Source organism: Lithobates pipiens, unplaced genomic scaffold, assembly GCF_037356315.1.
Source record: "Lithobates pipiens isolate NorthernLeopardFrog02 unplaced genomic scaffold, aLitPip1_a1.2 Scaffold_18, whole genome shotgun sequence".
Classification (NCBI taxonomy): domain Eukaryota; kingdom Metazoa; phylum Chordata; class Amphibia; order Anura; family Ranidae; genus Lithobates; species Lithobates pipiens.
The window spans coordinates 305,550,248-305,570,851 of NW_027507758.1; the positions used below are offsets into that span (position 1 = coordinate 305,550,248).

At 41.2% G+C, this 20,604-nt stretch overlaps 1 protein-coding gene across 1 annotated transcript in view; it reads left to right on the forward strand.

Annotated features, from left to right (window-relative positions):
• Nucleotides 1-20,604, forward strand: part of ASCC3 (activating signal cointegrator 1 complex subunit 3) — a 1,010,279-nt gene that overhangs the window by 203,181 nt on the left and 786,494 nt on the right. The window contains exon 10 of the mRNA XM_077487192.1: nt 1,597-1,737. Within this exon, the coding sequence (XP_077343318.1) occupies nt 1,597-1,737 (141 nt within the window). The remainder of the gene's footprint in view (nt 1-1,596; nt 1,738-20,604) is intronic.

Here is a 20,604-nt window from a genome sequence, read left to right on the forward strand (position 1 = left end):
CAGATAACCAAGATAAATATGGCTACATGAACTCCAAAGGTCTATTTGGACAGGCTGGAGAAAAAGAAAGAAACAAGGAAAAAAAGAAAACCAAAAAAGGCATCAACACTTTGCTCCAATAGCTATTTGAATAAAAACACTGCAGTGCCAAAAGCTGGTTGTCTAACAGCTCACCATTGATAGTCTTAGGTTCATTGTATCCCCCGGGGAAAATGTGAGCCACATTGTGGATATGTTCAGGAGGGCTATTTATACCTACCATTGTCTAAGAACAGCTGAAAGCCATTGTAAAACTGATCGGGCATCACTCGGCATTACCGCTGAGTGACATCATTTGAGTGCGCCACAATTGGCACACCCCCAGGCTGACATTCAACCAATTATAAAAAGGATACGCCTAATGCATTCCCATACCATACAACATCGTAACAGAGAAAGTCAGCTGGCCATTTAATTGGCATACTCTTAAAGTAAAGCCAAAATAAACCAGCGAATAACTTATGCTATTTACTGTAGGGCCTCATTTACATGGTTGCTGATATCCATAGCCTGTGAATGAGCTCATTGTTTGAGGTTTCACTTGCCACATCCTGCTTGCAGGCAGCCCTTTCATGTCTATTGGGACAGAGCAGCTGTACAGATATTTGACAGCCATGTGGGTGCAGCTGCATAAACAAGGCACTCATTCACAGGCTACGGGTGTTAGTTTCTGTCTGAATAACGCCTAGTACATATTATACAGTCATTAAATGTTAATAAACAACATGCCTACTATACAAGTGTCTTTGGTGGGAAATGCCAGGTGGTATGTTGGGATAAGGGGGCGTTTTTTTCTGTTTTGTCTCCTAATTTGTCACCTTAAAGGCGTTGCACTGTCATTAAAATTAAAAAATAACCTGAGCATTTTTAACCTGTTTTGAAAAAAAAAATGGCATCTTGAAAACTGAAGCAAGACAGCCACCATGCTACATCTTAAGAGACGTATTGGCTATTGTGCACTCTTGTTAATCATTTTCCTGGGTGCTCTGTTGTATGAGTATGATGAACAGCATGCATTATCAATAAAAAAAATGGTGTACTCCGTTTGTAGGTAAAACAAAAAGTTGTATGATGTTTCAGGAATACTTGTATCTCTTGTAAAACTTTTTTATATTACATTTTTATTGATAGGAGACTTCAAATGTGGTATACAATTCTTTTTTTATTAGTAAATAATAGTAAGTTTTCAAGAGCATTAGTCAGTCCTAATTCATATAAAGAATGCTGCTTGATTTTGCTCATTACTATAATAGCAATCCTTATTTGTGTCCTGAAAATCTTATTACCCATGTGAAAAGGCTATGAAAATGCATTTAGCTTTGATGCAGAACCAATTTTCAGAGTGATGAGGCTATATAAACAAAATCCATTGTCCTCTAAAGAGCTGCACACTTATCCAGCAAAGCTAACAACTTATCATATATCACTATTAAGATTTTTCACTGTAAGTGCTTGGAATCATATTTCACAATCAATTTTGATTTGTACTGGTTGTTTTGGGACAAATGACATTGTGAGTTTTGCTAGTTTATCAGCTTGGTGTCCCCTTTTGTACAGATTGTGTATGTAGCACCTATGAAGGCCTTGGCAGCTGAGATGACAAATTACTTCAGCAAGCGTCTAGAGCCATTGGGTGTCACAGTGAAAGAGCTGACTGGTGATATGCAGTTGTCAAAAGGTGAAATTTTACGGACTCAGGTAAGTTCAGCTAAGATGAAATGTATGGCTTTTACTTTGCACTTTCAATTTTTCACTTTGGCTTTGTGTATCTTGCCTATTGAGCTTGTATTACAATATATGATTATGATGGGTTACAGGCTAATGCAGTCTAGCTCTTGAGATGAAATAGTTGGTAAGCTACTCTGTCATGGTAACATTTACAAGCTTTAACTTAATTAGGTGATCTTTATTGTATTTGTCTCTGAGATTTGTTAACTTCTTTGAACCTTTGATACCCTAACGTATGCACAGACTTATTGTCCCCTGTCATGAAAACATATGTAGTTTATATGACCTTATCTCAGAGCAGTCTTTATTCACGTAGTTTAGAGCGGCCTGCTGTTTTGTCTGCAGTTTTGTTTTTATATCTCCAAATTTAATGTTTTATTATTAATTAATGAACCACTGCAAAATTACCTTTGAGAATTTAAATAATTGAATTCTGGATCAACCAAGTTCACCGGTTAGCAAAGTCAAAGGAGTCAAGTTCAAGCTAAATTATTTCCAAACGAAAGCTGTCTGGCTTTAGTTATTTTCTGTTTGAAAACTGACTGCAAAGGCAAGTGCAGCTTGTTAGTAAACCTTTTGTTTAAAGCACAGTACAAAAGCAAATCTTGACACATTTTGAGAATTCTGTCAAGCCTTTTATTAATGTATTGTGTTTTAGGTTTTTAGCAGTGTGGTCTTTGGTGATTTTTAAAGTAGATCTGTTGTTAAAAAAGGTACTACCACAATGTCCAGTTACATATCAGTGACTTAAGGGGGTTGTAATGGCAGAAGGTTTTTTATCTTCATGCATTCTATACATGAAAATTAAAAGCCTTCTGTGTACAGCAGCCTCCCTAATACTTGTCTGAGGTTCATCTCTATCCAGCGATGTCCACGAGTTCTTCAGCCGTCTGTGACTCTCCCTCCTTAGTGGCTGAGACACAGCAGGGCTGCAACTCAGCTCAGGTACCCCCATAGCAAGCTTGACAGGAGGAAGGGACAAGGAGCAGCAAAGAGGGATCTGAGAAGAGGAGGATCCGGGCTGCCCTGTGCAAAACCAACTGCACATAGTAGGCAAGTATAATATGTTTATTATATATAAAAAAAGAGACTTTACAATTACTTTAACAAAGAATAAATTCTGCTGTGTGCTCCCTAAACATTGTATTAGAAAAAAAAAAAATCTTGATTTTAGTTACAAGAAGACAAGCCAGTTGTTTGTGGTGACCAGTTTGTATCTCTGCCATAACTGATTCCCTTAAAAAAGAAAAAGAAAGGCTTTGCTATAATTGGAGGATAAATGTAATTTCCTCTTTATTTTGTTTTTGAATTTGTGATCTTGAAGCTGAAAAAAAAAGATATATTCCGCAATATACACATAGGATATAAATCCACTTTGGGTTTATCAAATACATTTGTAAACCCTGTTATTACTTGGTATAAATAGCAATGACATCATCACTTTGCTGTACATAGTTTTCACAGAGCAGTGCTGTGGGAAGGACCCCGCAAGTTCCACCCACTACTGGCTGCCTGCAGAAAACTACAGGATGAGATGGATACAGGACCATTCACCCTGCACAAGGAAAATACAAAATGATGCATACACATGCACAAAGGACAACCCTCAGGGCCTTTAAAACAGTTCAAAGAAAAAGTAGATAGAGTTAAAAGGCAAACAACGCCAATTTATTTGTGTACAGTCATAAAAAGGACATAGGTCTATAAAAAAATACAATGTAACATAAAGATATAAAACGTGTGTATACATGCATACGGTTGTGCTCATAAGTTTACGCACCTCGGCAGAATTTGATTTCTTGGCCATTTTTCTGAGAATATGAATCATAACCCAAAAACATTTCTTTCACTCATGGTTATGCATTTATTTCACTCATGCTGAAGCCATTTGTTATCAATCAACTGTGTTTACTAAATCATAATGGCAACACAAACTACCCAAATGACCCTGATCAAAAGTTTACATACCCTGGTGATTTTGGCTTGATAACATGCACACAAGTTGACACAAAGGGGTTTGAATGGCTATTAAAGGTAACCATCCTCACCTGTGATCTGTTTGCTTGTAATTAGTGTGCATAAAAGGTCAATGCATTTCTGGACTACTGACAGACCTCTTGCATCTTTAATCCAGTGCTGCACTGATATTTCTGGATTCTGAGTCATGGGGAAAGCAAAAGAATTGTCAAAGGATCTATGGGAAAAGGTAGTTGAACTGTATAAAACAGGAAAGGGATTTAAAAAGATATCCAAGGAATTGAGAATGCCAATCAGCATTGTTCAAACTCTAATCAAACTCTAATCAAGAAGTGGAAAATGAGGGGTTCTGTTGAAACCAAACCACCTTCAGGTAGACCAACTAAAATTTCAGCCATAACTGCCAGGAAAATTGTTTGGGATGCAAAAAACCCACATATAACTTCAGGTGAAATACGGGACTCTCTCAAAACATGTGGTGTGGCTGTTTCAAGATGCACAATAAGGATGGACTTGAAGAAAGATGGGCTGCATGGTTGAGTCGCCAGAAGAAAGCCACTACTATAGTAGACAAATGCCACAAAGTATCTCGCTTACAATATGCCAGAGACAAGCCTCAAACCTTCTGGCACAAAGTCATTTGGAGTGATGAGACCAAAATTGAGCTTTTTGGCCACAACCATAAATGGTGTATTTGGAGAGGAGTCAACAAGGCCAATGTGAAAGGTACGGAGGTGGAATGCTGATGTTTTGGGGATGTTTGAGCTACAAAAGCACAGGAAATTTGGTCACAATTGATGGCAAGATGAGTGCAGTATGTTATCAAAAAATACTGGAGGAGCATTTTGCATTTATCAGCCAGGAAGCTGCGCATGGGACGTACTTGGACATTCCAACATGACAATGATCCAAAACACAAGGCCAAGTCGACCTGTCATTGGCTACAGCAGAATAAAGTGAAGGTTCTGGAGTGACCATCTCAGTCCCCATTATCATTGAGCCAATCTGGGGAGATCTCAAACATGCAGTTCATGCAAGAATTTACAGGACCTAAAGGCTTTTTGCCAAGAGGAATGGGCAGCTTTACCATCTGAGAAGATAAAGAGCCTCATCCACAAATACCACAAAAAACTTCAAGCTATCATTGATGTTAAAGAGGGCATTACACGGTATTAAAGAGGAAGTAAACCCTCGTAAAAAAAAAAGCCCTGCAAGACAAAGGCTTAATGAGCTAGTATGCATAGCATACTAGCTCATTATGTGTTAACTCAGATTGAAGCTCCTGCAGCGGTCCATGTCTCCCCCCTCCGGCTGCTGACATGTCCTGGAGTTACTTACGGGTATCGCGGCTCCAGCACTGTGATTGTCTGGAGCAGCGTTGACGCCACTCACGTGCGCAGGAGCCACCAGGAATGGCACGCAGACTGAAGCAACGGCATATAGGTGGCATTGCTTCAGTTTGCCCCAGTGCGCATGTGCCGATGACAACAGCTTAAAACTATCTAATTAGACGAGCATTCCTCATAACACAGAGAATGGTGGGACTCACGCTCCGCATCCACCACTTGCTTCCTGGCTTGTCTCTGGCCGGAGACAAAGACTCAGTTGGACCCTATTAAAGACTAACAGCAAATTATTGATTTTAATAACCGTATTAAAAAGAGACTAGAAAAAGTAGATAGGGATACCCATAAGAAAAAAACTAAGAAGTTTTCTCACGACTTAAATGATTTTAATACGAAATCAATATATAGTTGCCAGTGTATAGTGAATCATACTAAACGTGAACCATTGACGGCAAAACAAAACCCTATGGAGAGAATTTAAGAATTTACATCTCCCCCCCACAGCAAGTATCTAGAATGAGACTAATGCCTCAAACAGTGATTACTCGACCCCCTGGAGGGGAAATCAAACTAGAGGTAGGAATATGAGAGGAAGAGGTGGTACCAACAGGAATCCACAAACCCAAGTTTGAGGACACTTACCATTTACTCGTAACCAATATATTTTAATCTTTGTGGAACTATGATAATGGTAATGACACTTATTCACCCCTCCATTTTTTTAGGGAGAGGGGTTAGAGGAGAGGCCGAGGGTACCCACCCCGGAGGGGCAGACCATCACCCCCTTACCCATCAATGACCCCACCCTAGGGAGAACCACAATGGAGGGAGCAACTATATCAAGAGAGAAACCAGTCCCACCAACAAGGCCCAAGGCAGGAAGAAGTAGGGCTGGATCTAGAGTCCAACAAAAAAACAAGGCGGGAAACAGATTAAAGGAGATTTATAATTTAAGTGATGTCCAACTAACCCAGAAAGAAAATAATATATTACATATCGGTCTGAAATGTGACCTGAAAAGACCCATCAATAAATGCATAAATACATGAGGAAACAAGAATTAAAAAAATATTTTTTCAAATAAAAATTTGAAGCCAGTTAGTTTGTATGGCAATGCTTCAGTAGGTGTCAATAATGGGTTAAAGAATAAGTCATTATTCAATCACCCTAACCTAACAGCTCATCATCTGGAAGTATTTGAAGGACTAGTACTAAGGGATTTGGAGAAAGTGGTCCCTGAGAAAGGTGTAAATCCACACTACATACGGGAAGGTATAGCGATGTTTTGAAATGAGGAACAATGTGATAGACCAGCAGACAAGTGAGGGGGAGTCGTTATTCTGAATAAAGAATTTTATAATAATCAACTAACAGAGATGCTGTTGGAGGTTGATGCATATAAAAGACTGGAGAAAGACCCCACCACACAATATAAAGAATTGACAGCCCTAGAATTTGGTTACCAATCGCAGGTTTTAACAATGAAAGAGAAAAAAATACCCTGCCCCTAGTAGCACACATATCCCTCTTATATATACTCTTCCCAAAATACACAAGTACCCCTTAAATCCTCCTGCCAGGCCCATTGTAACCAGAATTGGATCTGCGACATCAAGGATGGGCCAGTATTTAGATTGTTTCTTACAAAAAAGTGTAATAGTGACACAGGCCTACCTTAGAGACACAAAGAATCTTTTACAATTACTTGAGGAAGTTAGATTCACTGAGAATGATGAGATCTTCATAGTCACCGCTTATGAATCATCACTGTATATGATGATGCAGCATGACAATGCGATACTGGCCCAAAATTGGGCTTTAAGCCAAAGAGAGGACTTGCTGCATCATCAAAAGATCTTTTTACGTGATGCTCTTGATTTTTGTCTTTCTCACAATTATTTTTGGATCAATAATTTATATTTTTCCCAAAAGAAAGGTTTGGCTATGGGCGCTAAGTTTGCGCCCAATATTGATTATTTATGGGAGAGTGGAAAGACAAGTATGTGTTTAACCACTTGCTTACTGGGCACTTAAACCCCCCTCAGTCCCAGACCAATTTTCAGCTTTCAGCGCTGATGCACTTTGAATGACAATTGCGCGGGCATACAACACTGTACCCAAATGAAATTTTTATCATTTTTTTTTCCCACAAATAGAGCTTTCTTTTGGTGGTAATTAATTACAGCTGGGAGTTTTATTTTTTGCTAAACAAACAAAATAAGATGCAAAAAAAAATAAAAAATCATGTTTAATAGTTTGTTATAAAATTTTGCAAACAGGTAATTTTTCTCCTTCATTGAAGTGCACTGATGAGGCGGCACTGATAGGCTGCACTGGTGGGCACTAATAGGCTGCACTGGTGGGCACTAATAGGCTGCACTGGTGGGCACTGATAGGCTGCACTGGTGGGCACTGATAGGCTGCATTGGTGGGCACTGATAGGCTGCATTGGTGGGCACTGATAGGCTGCACTGGTGGGCACTGATAGGCTGCACTGGTGGGCACTGATAGGCTGCACTGGTGGGCACTGATAGGCTGCACTGGTGGGCACTGATAGGCATAGTTAAGGCGGCACTGATAAGGCGGCACTGATAAGGCGGCAAAGATGGGCACAGATAAGATGGCACGGATGGGTGGCACAGATAGGTGGCACTAAGGGGCACGGATAGGTACCACTGATAGATGGGACTGATGGGCACTGATAGGTGGCACTGATAGGTGGCTCTGATAGGTGGCACTGATGGGCGGCACTGCTGGGCACTGGTAGATGACACTGATGGGCACGGATATGTGGCACCGGGGTGCAGCACCTTTGTTGAGGCAGATTGTGGGCACTGCTGGGTGGCACTGTGGGCACTGCTGGGTGGCACTATGGGCACTGCTGGGTGGCACTGAGGGGGGCACTTATTTTTTTTACTATGCTTAGTGATGAGGGGGCAGGTGGGCACTGGCAGGGGGCAGGTGGGCACTGGCAGGGCTGGCCGTGATCGGCTCTTTTTTTTTTCTCCTCGCGCTGTCAGCGCGAGGAGGAATAATAGCCGATTACCGGCTCCGTTATATCACATGATCAGCTGTCATTGGCTGACAGCTGATCACGTGATAAGGGGTCGGGATCGACCCCTTGCTCGGATCGGTGATCAGGCGAGTCTCATAGACTCGCCGATCAGAGCGCGCCGCGCGCGCCCCTCGGGACGCGCAGGCCGCTCGTGCACGGGACTACGTCAATAGTGCCCTACATAGATGGTATGTAGATGACCTTATATTTATATGGGCAGGATTTGAATCCTCCCTGAAAGACTATTTAGTTGACCATCTGAACTGTAATAGTAATAACATTAATTTAACTAGTCAGTGGAGTAAAGATCTTATTCGTTTCTTAGATGTAGTATATATAGGGCTAAGGATAGGTTGGGAACTAAGGTTTACTTTAAACCAACAGATAGGAATAGTTTCCTACCCCTTCAGAGTGGCCATCATCCTTCATGGCTAACCGTTATAGCCCCGGAAGATTTTACCCCCTTCCTGACCAGAGCACTTTTTGCGATTCGGCACTGCGTCGCTTTAACTAACAATTGCATGGTCATGCCATGTGTCTCCCAAACAATATTGACGTCCTTTTTCCCCACAAATAGAGCTTTCTTTTGGTGGTAGTTGATCACCCATGCGGTTTTCATTTTTTGCGCTATGAACAAAAAAAAGTGATTTTGAAAAAAAAAAAAAAACATAATTTTTTACATTTTGCTATAATTATCCCCCAAATATATATATATATATATATATATATATATATATATATATATATATATATATATATATATATATATATATATATAAAATTTCCTCAGTTTAGGACGATACGTATTCTACATATTTTTGGTAAAAAAAAATCGCAATAAGTGTTTGGTTTGCGCAAAAGTTATAGCGTTTACAAAATAGAGGATAGTTGTATGGCATTTTATTCATTCTTTTTACTAGTAATAGTGGCAATCTGCGATTTTTATCGTGCCTGACATTATGGTGGCCACATCGGACACTTTTGGCGCCATTTTGGGACCATTCACATTTATACAGCAATCAGTGCTAAACAAATGCACTGATTCCTGTGTAATTGATGCTGGCAGTGAAGGGGTTTACCACTAGAGGGCAGGGTAAGGGTTAAGTGTGTCCTAGTACGTGTTTATAACTGTGGGGGGCATGGCTACATGTAACATGTCACTGATCTCTGCTCCCAATCACAGGGAGCAGAGTTGCTATAATAATAATTATAGGCACCTGAGTTGGATTTGTGCTAATTTTATTATTGTTATTTTCTTTTGAAGTGTAAATAGTATGTATTAAAGTATAACTAAAAAACTTTTTTTTCCCCTTTTAAATAGAATGGATTGTTATTAGAATACCTGTCAGTTTTTATGGCTGTTGGTGTACCCATTAAGGAGGTTCATCCTCTCTATTTGTCCTATTTACTAAAAGTAAAAGAAAATTCAAAATTTTGGGTTGTCCCCAGAAAAGTAACAAAGGGGAAATCTTCCAATAGGGACAGCATTTCTGGTGACCTGGGGTCCCCAAGGAATTGCCTTAATTTGCAGTTCCTGTTTGGCCGTGGGACAAGAGGTAAAGGAAAATCTCTGCAATGGGACAAAGAGGGAGAAAGAAAATCTGACAGGGGTTATAAACCCTCCCTTGCTCTATCCAAAATGAAAAAAGAAAAATAGTGCGCATAGTTCTACTTTAAGGGTTAGATACATTCTTGCTGCTAGTGATGCAAAAGCTGGATACATTTACATTTACATATGGTTAAAAAATTATAAAGAAATTGCCTTCAGATGGGGCGGTGGTCCAAAGGGGCTGTGTGTGTCAGCGTGTGGGCCCAGAAAGGCAGGTTGAAGCCGCAATGGAATTGGGTGAACCAAAGGAGTAGGAGGAAGGGGTGGTCCAGAAATGACAAAGAAAACCATTACAAATATAAATATAAGGGGAGGTTTTGGGCAAGCAGTGTAAGGAACAGCAACACTGGTGAGGGACGTAAAAGCCAGTATATATACTATAATGAAAGTTCCAATGTGAATAGGAGGTAGTAAGACAAACGGAATAGAACTGACCTGTACACTGCAAAATATGTGAATGCATCCTGGCCAGATCTCAGCTGTGTCCCAAATCGAGGGGACTGGATGTATGACTGGGGTTGGTATATATGCCCACAACATCCTGGGTAGTTAAATACATCCTGTGCAGGTGGGACCTACCTCTTGCTGATGCGACTGTTGGCCTACACGGACGTCCAGCCAATCCAACCAGAGTGGTGGGCGGGCACGAGTTCGGGCAGGCACCCCCGGCGTGATAACATGTGGCGCCTCCCCGTCGTCAGGCTGGATGATGTCACGTGGTGCTGTACATCCTGCGGAAAAAGAGAGCATGTGTGGACTGGTCTTTATTTCAGGAAGCTCCTGCACAAAGACAAAGTTTCACACAAGAATACAGCACCGATCTGGAAGAATACACAAAGCACACCTAGATTCAAAAACAAATACAATTTCTTCTTGTATTTATTTCCTTATGCTGGAGTTTAGCTTGAATTTTTCTTACTTTTGTGTATTGTTTTGTCTTAATTGTTGTCTCTGTCTTTAAATTGCGTTTTGTTGCAACACATACAGATATACTCAAAATTTGTTTTTTATTTTTGGTTATGTTTAGGGAATAGTTCAAATGAATACTGTTGTAGAATGGCCTGCCCAGAGTGGAGTCTGTAAAACAACGCAGTAGCTTGCGCTTCATACAGTAGGCTGTGTTGTCTACATTGTTCTTTTTTGCATCTGGAAAGAAAGCAAAATTATCCTACCTCATCTCAGCCATGCATGAGGAGCCTCGTATTTTTGTCACTGAATATAAAGCGTTCCCTGATTGGCCAAGGTGAAGTGGTGGACAGATGACACCACAGACTTCACCTCAGCAAATCAGCCTACCTTTGCCACTGTTGTAAAGAGTGAAATTCATTTGCTGTCTAGATGACCGCTGTAACCAGGTAAATGAGAGGAAACTTCACCAACACGACCCAGGCAATAATTAGCACGTCTTTGGGAGCATGTGTTTGAACAGATGAAAATGAGATAGCAACTGAGAGGCTGTCCCCGTTATGTTACAAACACATTTTTACTGTTCCCCACCATATCTCCCCCCACTACACATAGGTAATATGAGATGCCACCTTTGAATTTTGCATATTTTAACCATTTTCCTCTAATTTTGATACTTGCCTTACAGTAACCCATTCTTTTCATCTTGATTTTAGCATGGTAGAGCTGTTGTACTCCTAACCTCCTGGATGTAGTGTTAAGGCAGTCCTTTCGTGAAAACATCATCTTAGAGAAAGCCCCTATATTTTTTCTGATTTCCCATGTTCTCCCCATGTCGAGCATTGTCATCCATGATCTATTCTTATATCTTAAAGCGGGAGTCCGCCGGGAGTTCCGCCGTTTTTTATTTTTTTTTAAAGCCAGCAGCTACAAATACTGCAGCTGCTGACTTTTAAAATAAGGACACTTACCCGCCCAGCGCGCCCGCGATGTCGGCACCCGAAGCCAATCTCTCGATCGTCTCTCGGGTGCTGCCGCCGCCATCTTGGCTATGGGAATCAGGAAGTGGAGCCTTTCGGCTTCATTTCCCGGTTCCCTACTGCGCATGTGCGAGTCGCGCTGCGCAATAAGGATGGTCCCGCTGTCTCTGGGATCCGTGTGTTTCCCAGCAGGCAGCGGGGGACTTTCGGAAAGGGGCGTAGATTCTGCAGAATCTACGCCCCTTTCCGCAGATAGCTATGCCGGAAGTGGGTGCAGATACCTGTACTGTACATGTACCTGCACCCCCCTCCCCCCTGAAAGGTGCCAATTGTGGCGCCGGAGGGGGGGAGGGTTCCAATGAGCGGAAGGTCCACATTAGAGTGGACCTCCGCTTTAAGTTTCTGTGCTGTGTTTAGTAGAATTTCCTTAATCTGGCACCCAAGGGAATTGCACTTGCCAGTCATTAAAACACAGCTGCCATATGTTTATGAATATTTTTTTATTTTTTTACAACATCTATATTCTTGTTTATGTTGTTGGTATATGTATTATGTTATTTGCTTCCCTATATGGTGTGGTGCTAAAGGGTTTTTACGCGTGCATGTAACCGTTACCTACATTCTGTGTTTCATAGGCAGACGTATGTGATGATCTATATAAAGATATTGGAGGAAATATATTTTGTTTCCACTGTTTGACAGAAGAAAATTTAAACTGTCAATAAAACACAGCCACTAGATTGAGAGTTCAGAGAGTATTTGCTGTGCCCACTGAGATGTGTACACACATCTTGGAAAGAGCTGTTATATTGGCAGCAGATCTAATTTCTATGAGCCAAATGCATAAAACATCTTAATAAACAGCAGTACTATAGATGCCTTAGGTGACCAGACTGAGAAGTAAGCATTGGAAAATCATGTAGATGTGCATGTTGTAAAGCCGTTCATCATGTAGAAGAATCTTTCAATGAATCTTTAGTTTTGCTTCAAGCTGTGAAGAAATGCCTCCGATTTCTGGATTACTGCCATTTACAAACCTCAACTCAAATACACTACATTTTACTTGTAATAAAATGGAAATAATAACAGTTCCATATGCTGTTTAGTTATTATTGTGTTTGAAGGGTAAGCATGGTCAGCTTTATAAGGCCAAAACCTTTAAACACACAAACATTTGTGTCTTAACCCTAGCTCAGTGTTAACAGGCAACACCTCTGTTAAACAAAATGTCAGTCTCTTACAGAGCAAAATATGATGTCGCTGTTCGGTTAAACTGTTATTGTAGATTTGCCTTAATTTCTTCTCTTAAAAAATTACATTCAAATGTTTTATGGAAAGTTGCTTATTATATATTTTGTGCATGAACCTACTTGATTACGGGAAAAAAAATGCAAGTGAATAAACCTAGGCAATTGTGGTACATTCTACTTTTTTTTCTCTTTTAAGTTAACCATGTCTTGGAACTTTGCATGCGATATTCGTGTTTGCCAATTATGACATAAGGTTGTTTTTGATGGTCATTTTTGTAAATCCTAGTGTAAACTTTTTTTTCCAGCTTTACTGAATGGTAATCCAGCCAACTGAATGGTGATCCAGCCTATTAGGACTAAGAATGAGCTCTGGCGTGTTCGCACACTCCACATGCAGTGTCCGCCTGGAAGTCGGTGCAGCACTGCGCTAATCACAGGCAGTGAGACATTACCCCGATGCGTGGTTGCTGAGATTGGGAAATGTCTCACTGCCTGTGATTAGCATAGCTCTACACGAGGAGTATGCGAACATGCCGGAGCTCATCCCTACTTAGGACATGGATGTGCAGTTTAAAGCAGAACTTTACCCATGACAACTTGATAAAAAAATAAGGTTGTTTTTAGCAAGGAACATACGTGCCACATTAATAATTATGCTACCAAAACAACTGTGTGCTGTAAATTGCTTCCAGCATGGCTCCTGTTTCTTCTTGCTGCAGGCTGCCATTTTGCTGAAGCCCAGAACCCCTGAACAGCAGTAAATCATAAAGCAAAACTAAACCCGTCGATCAGTTTCAAAAAAATTGTTACATAAATGGTGTCCTCAACCAAATTGTCAAACCATCAAATGACTGGTGGCAGTTGCAGATCAAACAGAAGCAGCTTTCTTGGCTGTAAAGGAAAGGACAGTTTAATTCTTAAGGTTTTAAACAGATCCGCTTCTACAAATTCAGCAGTGCCTAAAAAGTAGAGAGCTAATGGGAATGTGCAGAGCAGGGTGAGACGTGTATTAGTGCACGTTAAACAGTATTGACAATTATTTTTAATGTTTTACATGGCTATACCTTCAAAAGGGGCCAGCCTGAAATGATCTAGCAGGACCCTATTTTCTGACTAAAATTTCCTCTCTCTGCTGTGCAGCCTCTGCTCTCCTGTCCTATGGTTCAGCTTCTGGGGAGTGATGTTCCTGTTTTACTACAATCAGGAGCACCAATGCACTGGAATTGCTACAAGTGTAATAGGCAATGAAGCTGGTGTCTCTGCTCATGCAGAAGCCTTAGCTCTTTAGACATCAGTCCATACAAACCTTATAGGTGACCCAGAACCAACAGTGAATTTAAGGCAGTATGTGTGTTCTCAGTATTGTGACTCCTGAGGGAATCCAAGCAAAGCAAAACTAAAGAGTCCTTTAAGGCGGGGGTCCCCAACTACTGGGCTGTAGACCCTCTGCAGCCAGGCCAAGAAGGCAGCCCTGTCACAGATGTGGCCAGCTAGCGAGCAAACAGAGAGATATCTATCACCACCCACCCAGCATCAAAGCAGTTCTGCCCTCACAGCCACAAAGGCTGCTCTGTTATATGCAGCGGGCAAAGAAATTACATAATCTCTCACTGCCCACCCTCACTCTGGGACCTAGCCAATGTGCATGTGCCAGTTCACCCTCGGAGGCAAAGTGACAAGCTGCACCTGGTGGCAGGTGACGCGACAAGCTGCACCTGGTAGCAGGTGACGCGACAAGCTGCACCTGGTGGTAGGTGACTCGACCAGCTGCATCTGGTGGCAGGTGATGGTGGCAAATGCATCGGGTGGCAGCCGACATGGCAAGTGACAAGCTGCATCTGGTGACAGGCGACAGTGACAAGTGACACTCTCGGCTCCCACTGAATCATGCATTGAACTATTTCATTTTCTATGACAATGTAATGATAGAAATAATGTGCTTTAACAACTTCAGCCCCGGAAGAATTGTCTGCTCAAAGACCAGGCCATTTTTTGCGATATGGCACTGCGTCACTTTAGCTGAAAATTGTGCTCTCGTGCAACACTGTACCCAAAGATTGATGTCCTTTTTCTCCCCACAAATAGGGCTTTCTTTTGGTGGTATTTGATCATCTCTACGATTTTTTTTTTTTTTTGCGCTATAAACAAAAAAAGCCACAATTTTGAAAAAGACACAATATTTTGTACTTTTCGCTGTAATAGCCACATTTTTTTTTTTAAAAGCAAATTTTTTCCTCAGTTTAGGCCGATATGTATTCTTCTACATATTTTTGGTAATAAAAAAAACGCAAAAAGCGTATATTGGTTTGCGCAAAAGTTATAGCGTCTACAAAATAGGCGATTTATGGCATTGTTATTATTTTTTTTTTTAATAGTAATGGTGGCGATCTGCGATTATTATTGAGACTGCAACATTATGGGGGATCCATCTGATACGTTTGACACATTTTTGGGTCGATTGACAATTATACAGTGATCAGTGCAATAAAAATGCACCGATTACTGTATACATGTCACTGGCAGGGTAGGGGTTAACACTAAGGGGCGATCAAGGGGTTAACTGTGTTCCCCGTGTGTGCTCTAACTGTGGGGGATGGGACTGACTAAAGGAGATAAGAGATCTTGGTTCCCAGCTCGTAGGAACTCACAATCTCTCTCGCCTCTCCTCAAAGAACTGGGATGTGCACACACGTCCCTGTAATCCCTCTCATGGCCGGCGGTCATTGTGACCACTGGTCACAAGCATCGGGACCCCCGCTGTGCAGCGCTCGCATGCTATGACGTATAGCTATGATGGATCGCCGGGTCTTACCGATATGCCGCACTATAATGATGGTGGCTGGCCGGCAAGTGGTTAATCATCCTGACATCATATCGACCGTACCGTGATGATTGAAGCGCCAACACCAGCCATTGCCCCAAAAAATTGCCTGCAAAAAATTACATCAAGGCCTCCTGACTCCTGTGTTTCATCACATGCTTTATACCCTCCTGATCAGAGATCCGAAGAGATCTGAAGAACAGGTTTAAGTTAATTTTCTTATGGAGAGAATGTCACTTCCAATACACCTCTGCATGAAGAAAAGTTGACACGTGTTCTGAATTTAATGTGATGTTCTAAATGCCTATGAATTTATATAAATGTTAATAATTTTCCCCTAATCAGTCCTTGGCTTCAGCAGCATAATCTAGTGAAGCTGTCGGTAGTAACAGGGAGTTCAACTATGAGCGTGATAATGAATATGTGTAATGAAGCAAATCATGAACACAGCACAAATATTAAGAAGATACATGTAGCAATATTAAAGCCTTTTTAAAGCAGTTTCTAGTTCTGAGATAGAGACTTACTGTGTACGTGGCTTCTTCAGGTTTTCAGCATGTTTTCACACCATGACTTGGTTGGTTTCCTCAGGGCCTAGCCTAGCTTCTGGTTTCAGAGTGGCACCTTTTAACGTTTAGGTTTCTGTGGAGCCATCCGTGCATGCACGTTCCCAGCTTGCACTGTGGACGAGTCACAGGAAAACATTGCCCCATCAACAAGCCACTCCATTTTCCACCCTTCTTCTTGTCACTGACGAAAATTGGCTGGAGCATGCACTGTCCCTACTTCAGTGTGCATGTGAAGCACTCAGAGAGTGCACTGCACTTATCTAGTTTTGGGAAGTGGTGGTATGAACCTGGAGTTGGCAGTGATGAACAGGGATAAGTTGGTGTTTGGCACACTGGTGCATGTTTTAACTTAATGCTTAGAATACATTAAGAAAATTGCTAAGCAGTTAATACTACTTTAAAGTAGAACTATAGACAAAACAGTTTTCTTACCTTTGGATGGAACAAGGGAGGGTTATAACCTCTTGTCAGATTTTTTTTTTCCGCCATCTGTGTCCTATTGCTGAGGTTTCCCTTCCCTTCCTGTCCCATAGCCAAACAGGAAGTGAGAGGAAATCCCTGCAAAATAAGGGAATCCCTTGGGGGGGCCCCAGGTCACCAGAACTACCGTCCCCATTGGAAGATTGGAAAACGCAAAATGTGGGATTTTCTTTACTTTCAATTTCAATGATAATGGTAAACAGGACAAATAGGGGGAATTCATGATTGGACATTTCTTCTAATATATTACTAATGCTTATTATTTGTTTTACTATATGGTTGATATTTTCATGTGTTTTTCTTTAGTTGTGCTGCACTAGTTTCTGTTATCTACATAATGTGGTATTTCCCTTAAATACTGGAGCTTATGATGATAGAAAATGTCCATTCATACATATTACAAACATTAAATTGATTATTGGCGATGATTGTACACAGCAAATTTTTTCATAAAAAGACTCCAAAGTGTATCCCAAACAAAAACTTTTTTCCTCTTTGGAAAAGCTTTATGGAGAATAAGCAAATAAGAGTTCTACTGTCACCTATAGGTAAAATGGAGCCTAGGCAAATAGAAACTGAGGTTAATTGCCCTAGAGACTATACCCACTCCAGCCTCACAACTGCTTAGTATGCTCGGTGTTCTCAGGACAATAGACATCTCCTTCCTCTCTGTTACAGTATATTTTTCATTTGACTTGGAACTCTCTTCAGTTAGCCAATAAGCACAGATTTTCCTAGTTCATATAGTATACTCGTTTTCTCCCTGTCTCAGTCTTGTGGTCGGCAGTGACATCCTATCAGTGTTCCAGTTAGCACGGGACTCCTATGTTCAGATCAGGCCAGTTATCTGGGGATTCATTGCTGAGTATTGGGATCAGAGCTGTGGGAGTTTAGCTGACCCCATCTGCTGTTGGTGTTGATCCTTAATATATTGATTGCATTGACCAGATGACTATTGCATCGGGTCTCTGAGACAGAAACAGGACTCCCTCCCCTCATATGCTATCTTTTCTCATGATGCTGCTTGCTACAGCTGAGCAAGTTTGAGATGGGAGGGGTTGTTTTGTGTATTATGTTTTGGTCCATCCGACGCCACTATTTGTATTATGTTTTGGTCCATCCGACGCCACCAGGTTGCACCTCAGTCCGCCATTCATCATATCATTAGGAGCATGCCCCAACGTTATCAGGCATGCAAACAAACATGTGGGGGCTATACAAACTACTGAGTACCATTTTGAGTTGCTGCAATGAAATTTTAGCAAAATGGACTAGGCTGCTGCATCATTTTTTCAGTTTGATTTTTGTGATGTCTTTGAATTTGTCCCTCTGTAGGTTGATAAATTTAATTTACATCAAACGATGTGGCATCCTTTTGTTCCTAACACATTACCCAGTCCATATCAGTATACACCCAGCATGATATTTTTCCCCATTGAGATTTGATGTGTTTTCAAAATGTTCCTTTAATTTTTTGAGCAGTGTATATGGAAAACAGATGGTGTCCTATGAGGTCACATCCATTCTCACCTGTATACCAATGGTAGAGTCTACTGAGACAGTAAGTAAATATCTGAAAAGAGATAAGACTCTTGACAGTCAAACAGAACTTTGTTTTCAACACCATCTATTTCAAGTACCAGTATAACTAGCTGTGCTATGGGATCACCTGCATCTCCCATTGTAGTTAAAACATTTTTAAAATAACAAACATGTTAGTTACCCGTTCTGTGCAGTCATATTCCACAGATCAGCCCCAATCCTCTTCTGGGGTCCACCACCAGCTATTCTGGCTCCTCCACTTCTCAGTGTATCACCTTAGAAAGCCACTTCCTATTGTGGCACACCTGTAGGCTTACTTCTGAGCCGTGTTGCTTGTATCTGTAGACACAGATATACGCCATAGTCCGGACCCCCGCTTCCTTGTCACAGGATTTGACTGACAGCAGTGAGAGCCAATGGCTCCCACTACCTCGGCAAAGCCTGTGAGAGCGGGGAGAAGAGAACTACTACAGGCAGTCACTGGAGGATAAGGTGTGAGGGGGCGTTACACATCCTGAAACATTTTTTTACCTTAAAGTAGAACATTAGCCAAAACTTTTTTTTCGTTTCATTTTTAATTGAATATATATAATTTTTTTTTTTGTCCATCTATGTCCTATTGGAGAGATTTAGCTTCACTTCCTGTCTCATAGCTAAGCCATGAAGTTCCGGGAAATCCCTGCAAATAAGAGGGATTCCTTGGGGCCCCCTAGGTTAACAGAACTATTGTCACCATTGGAAATTTTCCCTTTGTTTACTTGTCTGGGGACAACTCAAAATTTGGGATTTTTTTTTTACTTTCAATTTCACTGATAACAATGAAAAGAACAAATAGAGAGGTTGAATCTGGGCGACACAGACAGCAATAAGACCCCCCCTCCCCGCACAAGCAGCTTAACCTGCTGGACGTTATATGATGCCCAGACAGAATAATGCAACCACTTTCCGGACATAATTCTGCTATATGGTGGACAGGAATTCGGGGAGGGCGTCATATGACGTCCTCCCACTACACGTGTCTCCTGTAGCATACAGGCAGCACACTCTGTGATCGCTGTGTCCGTAGGACACAGCTGATCACAGATCAGGGTAAAGGGCCAATCGCAGCGGCCCTTTCCCACGTGATCAGCTGTGTCCAATCACAGCTAATCACAATGTAAACACAAGCACAACTGTCAAAATGTGACAGTGCTGAAAGCTGACAATTGGCCTGGGCTGGAAGGTGCCCAGTAGGGAAGTGTTTTAGTCAAGTCTTAAGCAGTGTAAAGGAAATGATTATCCTTCGACAACGCTCCCAGAAGATGCTCAGGAAGACTCTGCATGCAAGTGGGAAAGTGCCAAAAATAGAATCTCAAGAAAAGTTGAAATTTTATTCAGTCTCTAGTATAATAAAAATCAAGTGCATTTTAGGGGCTCAGGGTATCTCTTCATCAGGGGTTGGTACTGGTAAAGAATTGTATACTGGACTGATAAAATAGTAGGGATCTGGAGAGATCCTACTAATTACCCCTCAGAATCTGTCCAGTTTTATCTGTCGAGTACCAAGCCCTGATGAAGTGTGACTGTTTAACCACTTTCGGACCGGACCATTTTTCTGGCTTAAGACCAGACCACTTTGCGATTCGGCACTGCGACGCTTTAACTGACAATTGCCCGGTCGTGCGCCATGACTCCCAAACAAATTTGACGTCCTTTTTTTCACACAAATAGAGCTTTCTTTTGGTGGTATTTGATCACCCCATGCAGTTTTTATTTTTTGTGCTATAAACAAAAAGAGTGACAATTAAAAAAAAAAAAACGCATTATTTTTTACTTTTTGCTAATAAATATCCACACCCAAAAACTTTTTTTCCCCTCAATTTAGGGTGATACGCATTCTACATATTTTTGGTAAAAAAAAATTGCAATAAGCGATTATCGATTGGTTTGCGCAAAATTTATAGTGTTTACAAAATAGGGGATAGTTTTATGACATTTTTTTTATTATTTATTTATTTTTATTTTTTTACTAGTAATGGCGGCGATCAGCGATTTTTATTGTGACTGCGACAGTATGACGGACACATCGGACATTTTTGACACATTTTTGGGACCATTGTCATTTATACAGCAATCAGTGCTATACAAATGCACTGATTCCTGTGGAAATGACACTGGCAGTGAAGGGGTTAACCAGGGAGTGGCAGTGTAGAGGTTAAGTGTGTCCTAGGGGCATGTTACTAACTGTGGGGGGCTGGAAAGCAGGATTTTATCGCTAATGTAAGGACTTTATTCACACCCAGTCCTTACATTAGCGATAAAA